At 37.9% G+C, this 9,854-nt stretch overlaps 2 protein-coding genes across 2 annotated transcripts in view; one reads left to right on the forward strand and one right to left on the reverse strand.

The window, feature by feature from the left end:
• Positions 1-4,041, reverse strand: part of fbxl6 (F-box and leucine-rich repeat protein 6) — a 7,689-nt gene extending 3,648 nt beyond the window's left edge. Inside the window, exons 1-5 of the mRNA XM_079655989.1 lie at positions 3,918-4,041; positions 2,088-2,685; positions 1,253-1,411; positions 1,082-1,145; positions 427-558 (exon numbers count right to left, since the gene is read on the reverse strand). Coding sequence (XP_079512115.1) covers positions 427-558; positions 1,082-1,145; positions 1,253-1,411; positions 2,088-2,608 — 876 coding nt within the window. The 5' untranslated portion in view covers positions 2,609-2,685; positions 3,918-4,041. The remainder of the gene's footprint in view (positions 1-426; positions 559-1,081; positions 1,146-1,252; positions 1,412-2,087; positions 2,686-3,917) is intronic.
• Positions 4,042-4,046: 5 nt separating this feature from the next.
• On the forward strand, positions 4,047-8,710 carry LOC307023007 (uncharacterized protein). Its single transcript, XM_079655988.1, has 3 exons — positions 4,047-4,139; positions 5,403-5,473; positions 5,788-8,710. Exons 2-3 carry the CDS (start codon positions 5,413-5,415, stop codon positions 8,307-8,309), a joined length of 2,583 nt encoding a protein of 860 aa, XP_079512114.1. The 5' UTR covers positions 4,047-4,139; positions 5,403-5,412; the 3' UTR covers positions 8,310-8,710.
• The last annotated feature ends 1,144 nt before the right edge of the window (positions 8,711-9,854 follow it).

Raw genomic sequence — 9,854 nt, forward strand, 5'->3', positions numbered from 1 at the left:
GTGAGCACAGGGTTGTACAGCAGAATTGAGGGTGACTCATTTGGTAAACCTATGAGATCCTCATTGATCGCAAGTAATGTGATTTGTCACCGCTGCCAGGGAGGGCGGTGTTTAGCTTAGTTTCATCTTCTCTCTCTGCTGCTTTTTCCAGCATCCCCCTGCCGTCCTCACTGTTGCAGCCCAAACTCACGTCGAACATTCTAACGAGTGGTATGATTGCAGCCTAATTGTTGGATATTTTATTGTAATGCAAAATTGATTGAACTGCTCCCACAACAAGTAAGTGTTAAAATGTGTATTTTTGACTATGGGGTTAATGGTGCTTTTAAAGATGACAACATCTAATACATTCTAGGATGCATCCACCACTAACATTTTCTTTTTACAGTGAAACTAATTCAACTGCTGAGCTGGTCCTGGACATACCTCTGAGTGCTGCAGATCTATGCCCTGCAGAGACCGGCTGTGCAGACCAAGGCTGTGGAAGGCTGTCGCTGCTAGGCCTGTACAGTAGGAGATCTTGAGGGAGCGGAGGTGGGGGCAAAACTGCGACACAACCTTCATTGAGTAGAAAAACATAGGGTAAATACAACCTGCGATGATAAAGACGGCATCCTATGAATTATCAGACAATATTTTGTAACAAAAATGCATTAAAATGACTCTCTACTCCAAGCTGGTCCATACTTTGTTACACTTTTTTTTAGAACAAAACTATTCAAATACAGTTTATTGGATTTGGTTAACAATTACACTTCCATAATTGACACACCTGATGATTATTTTCAAAATGGACATTTTGTTTTTAAAATGTCAGACTATAACATTCCTGTGCCCAAGGTAATATAGTAGATATTCAAACACTCAAAAATAATCTTTAGCTTTTTGGATATATGACAAAAATAGAACCACATTTAAGACACTAAAAACAGCAAGTATTTAGATAAAAAGTGATAGAAACAATTAAATAATTATCAAAATAGAAGGCTGGTTGATTTCTCAACTGATTGGTTTATTGAATAATCTTTGCAGTTAAGAAGCTTATGACATAAAAGACAGATATCTAGTGTTGGTGACTTACCTCCACTGCATAGGTGACATTCTTTTTCCAGTGACAGAGAGAGAAGTTTCGTAGCTGAGAGAATCTAAAGAACAACGACTACATCTTATATATTTTTTTAAAACAAATCGAAAAATACAAGACCTACAAGCACAAACTAAATAACAGTTTATTGTCTCTACAAATGCAGACCTGTTCTGTGCCATCCAGTCAAAAGTCTCCTTAATCTTCATCTCAGTTTTAGGTAGCTGGGTTTTCCCTGGTGCAATCCAGCAGTGACCCACAGTAACTTTACGCCACAGGACCGGACTGGAGGCAGCAGCGTTCCACAAACGACAAACTCGTCCCACCCTGAACCAGAACAGCAGAAGAAAAGTTAGGTTGGTCTGAAATAAACAATAATAATAAACGGAACAGCAAAAAATGCATTACATACATAAAAGTATGACTAGGCAACCACCATTACATCAAACAGCAACAACAACAAAATAAGTACTCAGTATTATATTAGTCCATCATTGCATTAAAATCAATTAAAGTCAAACTGCATTGTCCAGTTTTTTCGCCCCAAATCCATAAGCATTTGGTGGGTTTTTTCTATGGTATTTTATTGAATACATGATGAATTGTATACTGTATAATAATACAATTGACTGTTCAGGTCTATAATAATATTTCACATGTAGCTCTTTGAAATTGTGATTAAATGTGACATTAAATGGATCAAATCTTAAATTATGTGATAATCTGTCATTTCAACAATTATGTAAATAATGATGGCACTCCTAATTTATTTATTTTCTCAAGTTAAACAACAATTTTGGAGTTATAGATTTGGACGACTGCATTTTTAAAAGCCATTTGATCATCCCATTATAGCTTTCCAATTAAAGTAGATTTTAGAAAGATAATTTTGTGTTAAATGATTTGCTCGATAAGCTATATCCTCATCGAATCTTAGTATAAATTCGAGATATTTGAGTAGTCACTAAGCTAAGCTACATCAAATCAAATATGTGTTTATTACCTGCAAAGAAATGGTACAGCGCCATCCTGGACCACCACCATCTGAAAAATACTGACTAGCACCTCCTCAGGGAGAATCTGACCCCATCTGTGGTCTGTTGTTTTCTGTGGTACAAACAGATTAGTGTCCTCTTTTTCCTTCACAACAGGATTATTTGCCACTTTAGGTTTGGGACGGACTGTCTTTTGTTTCTTAATCTGACTAGCTTTTCCTTTTCCTTTAGTAAGCTTCTTTTTTTTGCTTCCCTTCTTTGGGGGGGTCCAAGCCGAGCCGGCGTACTGAGAAGTGGAACTGGATATGACCAGAAGCATATCCTCCCCTTGATGCACGGTGTAGCCCAGCGGGACAGGCCGGGAGACTCTTTTACGCTTCTTGGCCTTTGCATTTGTAGGTTTAATAGTGGTCCTCTTCAAAGATGACTTCTTGGTCTTTGGTCCATCTTCTCCTTGACCTGATGTACTTGATGTGCTCGGTGTGGTGTCTTCACTTCTTTCACTGTGGGTTGGAGCCTCTGCTTCCATCGTATACAAATAATTAGTCTTTATCAGAAGCTTTTGTCAAATAACCAGACAGTGGCTGAGAAGTAACATATCGGCTTCTGAAAAAAAGAAAACAAATAACATTAGTCTGTATCTGTGTGGGTGATTTATTGTAGATAAGAATGATAAACAAAATGGTAAGACATGCAGCACAGTGGATCGATGTAAATCCAGAGTAACTTGTGAGATTGCAATCATATCTAGTGATTTACTTGTTTTACAACTTTCTTAATACATAAAGCTTATGCTAATGTGATAGTGTGTCAGCTAAATGGGATCGTACAATAGAGCAGAATCCTGTATATAGTGTCATATAAATCCTACATGCTTTAAAGAAACACAGTATATGGACATGAACACATACTGTAAATAATGATTATTCACTCTGTGTTTAGTATTTACTCCATTGAGCAATTTGTTTAATTTACAACAGAACACTTTTATTTTAGTGTTGGTCATTTGTGATATTATATTTATATATAGGCTACTGTTATTAAATAATTTGTTCGCATACTTGTCTACATAATATTCCTGTCTGACCTTAACCTTTGTTGTCCTTGTTCCTGAATGTTATGTCTATTTTTGTGCAAGTACATAAAGAGTAATGTAAAAAAGAAGACCAGTCAAATTCCTTGTATGTGTACACATTATCGGAAAATAAGGCTATTACATTTGTTTATGTTATGCTTTTGGGTTCCAATCATGTTGCATTGCTCAAGTATCTGTAATATTGTATTATTAATATACACTATGGGAGTTTCGTAAAATCGATCAGCAAAGATATGTGGGGTGAATGGTATCTTTTGTTTTTAAACTGTGCTGCTGCAATATTGATCAAGGAAACAACTGGAATCCATGGAAATATAACGTGTAACTAACAGACTTATTTCATAAATGTGTCAATGTGCGTGCGCATCCTCGATTGTTTGTAAACGGAAGCTAGTCAAGCTAGTCACATCCAAACTATGTCTCTGAAGTGTTAAAAGAGAAGACGGCAAAAATAAAATAAAATAAAACAACAGCGTTCTGTATGGTGCTAAATACTAATTAAGCATTTACTTATAAGAGCACATTGCAACGTTGATTTGTTAGCTAGCTAAATGAATCATACCAGCTCATAATGTAATGAGCTAACGTTACTGTTGCAACTATCTAGGAAGTTGACGAGCCACCGTGCAACATAACGTAGCGGAAAGGTGGAACGACATGTGCAATGCGTTGACAACAAACGATATGAACACACACACAACAGAAAAAAGTACAAATTAATTCGTTGCTATTTTTGCAATACCTGCTGCTGGTTCACCAACACCGCTGGCAACCGGCTACTTCCATCTTCCGTAGTATACCCACATCCCACAATGAATTTCACATTGCTCCTGTGATTGGTGGAGACTTCAAGTACAGCCCGCCTTTGTAAAGCTATCCAATCATTGGCCAGCCTGCTGTCCATGTTTTGACTCCCTCATGCTGTGTACTGAGGTTCAGAAAAGCACGGTGGTGTTGTTTTGGGGTAAGAACTAATACTTTAGAACGACTTTTACTGATACTTGTCCATTTGAAATTACTTGTAAATGCTATAGTACGCAAAAAGGTCTTATTCTCTGGTATCATTCAAGATTTATTGCAGTATATTATGCTACATTTCCTGTACATAAAGTTGGTGCTAACGCTAGCAAGTTGCTCACAACAATGCTAACATTAGCATGCCGAGCTATTGTAGCATTAGCCCTCATTTGCAAGTTGAGTGTTAATGCTTTTTTAGTTAAAGTTTATTTTTACAATTAATCACGGAAATTGTCTAGTGTTGTCCTTTTTATAGTATTTTTTGTAAAAGGAAAATGTATGTGCTCCCAGCTAATAAGGCTCTCCAGGTGTACTGGTCAAGGCGAGGGACTCCCTGAGTGGATAAGACCCCATAACTATAGTGGCTCATAATAAACAGATGTATACCTATTGTACTGTTGATAAGGTATACCATTCTAAACAAATATATTGTCTAATACAATGGCCCTGCGCAATTTTTTTTAACATAGGTTATTGCCTAATGTTTGGACGCTGATATCTGTTTCACTGTCATTTGTTGTAATTATGATGTTTAATATTTTTCAAGTTGATCAAGATTTGAGAAACATTCTACAACATAATATAAATGTACTTTTTGGTACAAACTATTACAATCTTTAGAGAAAATGTAGCATCATTAACGTAAAAGATAAATGTTGGAAAAAGTTTACAACTAAGCTTTTTTTTCTTTTCGGCAGGGTAATGAGTGACTTTTCCTACAGAACTTCAGTATAGTGTTATTGTGCATGCTACTGCCAGGGGGAGGCATTATTCTGCTTTCCCCACAACATCACTGAAAGTGTGATTTTTCTGTGTAATTCACCTATTGCTCATTCAGAAGAACAGACTATAAGAACTGTGACCTTCAAAGTTAATCTTATTCTTACTAATGCCATGATGCCGTCTTACAGCATTATTGTTTTATATTTGTACTGGTAGTAGTTTCCAGGATGGTTTTCTTTGCTTTTCAGGATTGATAAAAGATGTGACAAACTGATACAAAAAAAACGATCCTTATCTAAAATACATGGAAACAGCCATAGTTACAAAAATGATTGTGGATTTAAGGTTTTACACACCCGGGTATTTACCAAGACTTTGAGTATTGTTACACATGAACATCCCCTTTCTTCTTGGTGTGGTTATGCTTCTGAATGATGAAGATGCCCCCTTTTTCTTTTTCTTTTTTGAACGGTGACTCTCTTTTCAGACAGCACACAATGGAGGATGTCCAAGATTTCTCCCTTGGTGGTAAAGAGGCAGTAACCGAAGCTAATCTGAGTAAGTCTAACACTTTAACCATGCTTTTAACGTGAGTAAGTCCAACTTGTAGTTAAATTGTTATCAAGATACGATATGATGAAATTCACTATATACTGCAAGTCTTTGGGAACAGTTTTCTGGAATTATTTTATATTTATAGCATTACAACCTTTCTGAATGTTTCCATCTTCAGTGGTTTAAAATTGAAAGCGCAAAATTGAAAGCGCAAAATTGAAAGCGCAAAATTGAAAGCGCAAATTTAATTAATTAAATCCATAAAAATCCTAGATTTTGTACTTTTCTGCTCACTTGCCAATTTGTCTGTTTTTCAGGAGATGAGTACTATTGGAAGCTTGTTGCAGACTTCATTGGTCCTCAATCAGGAGAAGGATTGGAGCTTGAAAGTGCACCATGCAAGAACAGACTTTTAATTCAAGTAGGACTTCTGACAGAGGACAATAATTTTCCATGGATTGCCATCGTATCTTGGCTAATGAAAATCTTCCCGAGTCATTGGTCAACTAACTTTCGTTGTTTGGTGGAAAGAGGCATCGCAACCACGTTGAGTCTGGGAAGTGATGCAAGGCAAATCTTTCTTGATTCGGACGTCAACTTTAACTTTGTTGGCCCAATATGTGACAGCATTGGAGTTGAACGGCAACATCTTTTGGAAATTAGGGATTTTAGTGAGCGAGCACAGTCAATAGAAGTCACTAATGGGCTGATTCTCGAGTTGAGTAACTTTGTCAGCAGGGAGAAACTTGCACCAGTTGTTATAGTGACTTGGCTTAGAAACTTCAACCCTGAGTTTTGTAAGAAAGGGGATTTTCCAAAGGCATATAAAGTCCTTAGACCTAAGATAAAGAAGTTAAAACTGCATTACCGCAATTATGAAACAAGGAGTCACAGGAGGAATGCAGCGATGGAAAATCTGCTTCAAAGTCCATTTGAACTGGTGCGTAAGAAAATGCCCAAAGTCACTGTGAAGAAGCGCATGAGAAAAGACGACACCATCCATTTTGAAAAAGTTATAATCAAGGAGGAATATGAGAGCCATGAAATCATGGAAGGGGAGGAATCTAACCTGAGAAGAGACGTAAAGAAAATAATTGTGAAAGAAGATGCCTCTTTAAACGATGACAGTGATGAGGATTTGGACGAGTCCAACAATGGAGAAGAAACGTCAGATAACAAAGAAGATACCTCGACTCTGCTTGACATTGCAATGCTGTCTGTCCAAAAGCTGTCCAAAATGTACGGTGGGAAAACCGAAGCATGCAAGCAAGTTTGCTTGGATCTCCTCAAAAATCAGTATGCTCTGACATGCAAGGAGCATCGAGCCATGGCAGAGTTTGAGCAAAAACTAGACACACTTTGTGGAGAGCCTTCACTTGTTTACCCCGTTGTGTTTTTAAACTACAATGCCAATTTCCTTGTTGACTTGCAAGATGCTGTGGAGCAGCAGATCATGGCCTTTGAGAAAGATATCATTCTATCAACCGGAGAGAAACTAGGCCGGGACAGACTTTCAAAATTCAAGAGCTTTGTGAATTTGTCTGAAAGTGCCACTTCACGCTACATCCACATGGCTTGTGATATCCTAAATACAACCAACCCTTGCATGAACAACTACAGGAAACACTGGGTAGCTTTCTGCGAAGAAAAGAAAAACCCCTCCAGAATTGCAGTAAATCCATCAAAACGATTCCAGAACTACTTCGAAGCTGCAGCGGGTCTTATCCACCATCACAAAGAGACGGCTCTGTTCTTTTCTGATTTGCTTGCAATGACAAACGACACAAACATTATTCTGGAGAGCGTTGCTGCTGATGCTAATGACTCAGTGATTCAGAGCTTTGTGTGTGTCCTGGCCATTGTTTACTGCAAAGTCCTCGGTCCTTACTGGCAGCTCCTGAGTAGCAGCGGAGATTACTCCCTCTTCTGCCAGTACATACTCTCCCTGTACCAAAAGTTCCTCGATTGGTCCAAAGATCCTTCAACACTGCTAGAACCTGAAGCTGAGACAAATGTTTTTCTGCAGTACCCATCACAGGAGAAAATCTTTGATGGAGTGTTTCATTTCTGTGGCCAGTGGCACACTAATAGGGACCTTATCAGAGCTTGCCTGAAAAGGATAGTGAAGGTGATTGCTGCTGTCACTGAGGAACACTTGAAGGATTTCCTGCCAGGAGGAACGTTTGGTCAAATCCCTTCACCAGATCTGATCTCACAACTGGAAAGTTGCACATTTTCCGCCTTGATGGCGAAATATCCTTTCAGCACTGCAGAAGAAAGTCCCATCAAGAAGAAAAAACCTGACAAGTCTTACAAACGCTCTTCACAGAAGAACCTTCAGGAAGATGATGACCAATCCGGTTCCTCTGACAGCAGCTCCGATGAATCTTCCAGTTGGCAAAGAAGTGGCCAAAATGATGCCGACAGTCCCAAGATTAAGAAAGTAAGAAAAGTACAGGAAGAGCGAGTGGAGAACAATGATAGGGATTACATTGTAGCTAAAGTGAAAAGAAACGGCGGGCCATGCAAGACACAGCAGGATGTCGACAAAATGATGCTGCGCTTTGACGGAAAAACGAGGGAAGAGAAACGGGAAGGAATCCGTTGTGAGATAATGTACCAGAAAATGGTTTTGGACAACACAGACCAAAACTTGGGTGGTACTTTCAGCAACACCACACAAATGGTGTTGAAGCTGAAACTTGCACTTCCTCGTGTTAAACCTGGTTACTCGCTTGTTTGGGCCCCTAAAAAAACAAAGACAAAGCCTGTGGTTCAACCTAATGCTGCTACTGGATGGGATGTGACAACAGCAAATGAGAATCTTCATGGCGTCTGAAAAAAAGTGTGGTTTTGGAGAAGAGAGAATAATTGTCACTCTCTTATGATTTTACATTTGCTAACTAATCAAAAATATAAACAATGACCGTTATCCTTTTTATTGTATCATTCTGCATATATCTATCGCAGCTGTCATGTGTGTTACTTACTGTACTTCAACTGCCTTTATTTAAAAATATAAGGTTTGATTGTTGTAGATTATCATATGCATATAACTGTATAATTTGTACGGTGCTGTTTTGTTACCAGCCTTTCTTTAAAGGTAACTTTTTCAGTTACTGGGGAAACTTTTTTTTTTAATACATGATTATGCATTGTGATTATGAGGTCAGTTGATAACTGCTGACTTAAAATATGTTGTATAAACCGCTAATGAAATAAACAACGCCTTAGTGCATAGTTTGTTATTTACTGCCTGTAGAGATGTAAGCTTATGTTTAGGCTCTAATTAACATCGTCTCCCTGGAATTAGGTCCCTTAATATCGTGTTTTTCTCAGATTTTGAAGGGTATTCCTGTTTGCATTAAAGGCATCAGCAATGTCAATGAGTTCATGCATATAAAAGCCTTGACTGGGAGGGGCTCAAGATTACAGAAAGGCAGCACTGAAAGAGGGTTCACTGTGCCAGATGTCAAAGCCTTATAGTCTAGCAAGAAGGGCCCTCAGATTTTGAGATACCCCTACCCGAGGTAGAACAAATGACAACAATGATTTTTCTTATCTTTAGGGTCTCCCATTAATGAAATTGATTGTTGCTGAATTTTATTTTGGGGGAAAAAATGTTTTTTTGGTTGTTCTTTAGAACTACCCCAATCCCTGAAAAAGAGCCAAATTAGACCAGGCCGAATGTGGGGATGGTGACTAAAAAGCCCATAACTTGAGAATGACAACTCTTTTCCTCTTCAGAGTTGCTGAGGTATGAACCAGGTGGCTGTCCTACATCACCAAATAGTCAGACAATCATTTAACTAAAAAAATACTGAATTATAGTCCTGTAAACTTAGCTTTAGTTTAGATGGAAATTGTACTTTTGGGTGATAGGAACATAGGACTCAATCACTTTTCTCTCATTTATCAGAAAAACAGAAATCCCTAAAAAATATACCATTACTGAATTGTCTAGGGTGCTATTGAACACTAACCAGTAGTTGTATGGAAATATCTGGTACAGTTCTATTTCAAATGAGATTTCTTTAGACATAGGCCTAGCTCTTCTCTTATACAGTCACATTCCGAATGGGGGATTAGTGGCACAATAGCCTATAAGTTAAGAATGCTTACTCTGATGGTCATTATATTTGGAGAGGGAAATACCAGGTGGCTGCACTACATCACCAAATAGTCAGAATAAGAGTAACCCAATATAATAAAGTGTATTAGTTCTAAATTACAATCTAAAACATAGGTGTAAATAGTACATGTTTGATTGAAACTGGAACCTTAATTCAAAGTACAGTATACAATTTATCAAATAATTCTGTGAGAGGTCAAGTATATAGATACTAGAATATAATGTTAAATATCAGGTTCCTCAGAAACGTTA

This window comes from Notothenia rossii, assembly GCF_949606895.1.
Source record: "Notothenia rossii genome assembly, chromosome: 10".
NCBI lineage: Eukaryota > Metazoa > Chordata > Actinopteri > Perciformes > Nototheniidae > Notothenia > Notothenia rossii.

What these genes read in the sequence shown, in the direction of transcription:
- LOC307023007 (XM_079655988.1), top strand. Translation starts at nt 5,413, where the DNA reads ATGGAGGATGTCCAAGATTTCTCCCTTGGTGGTAAAGAGGCAGTAACC. An exon ending in AGTAACCGAAGCTAATCTGA is followed by an intron (nt 5,474 to 5,787) that starts GTAAGTCTAACA and finishes TCTGTTTTTCAG; the next exon opens with GAGATGAGTACTATTGGAAG.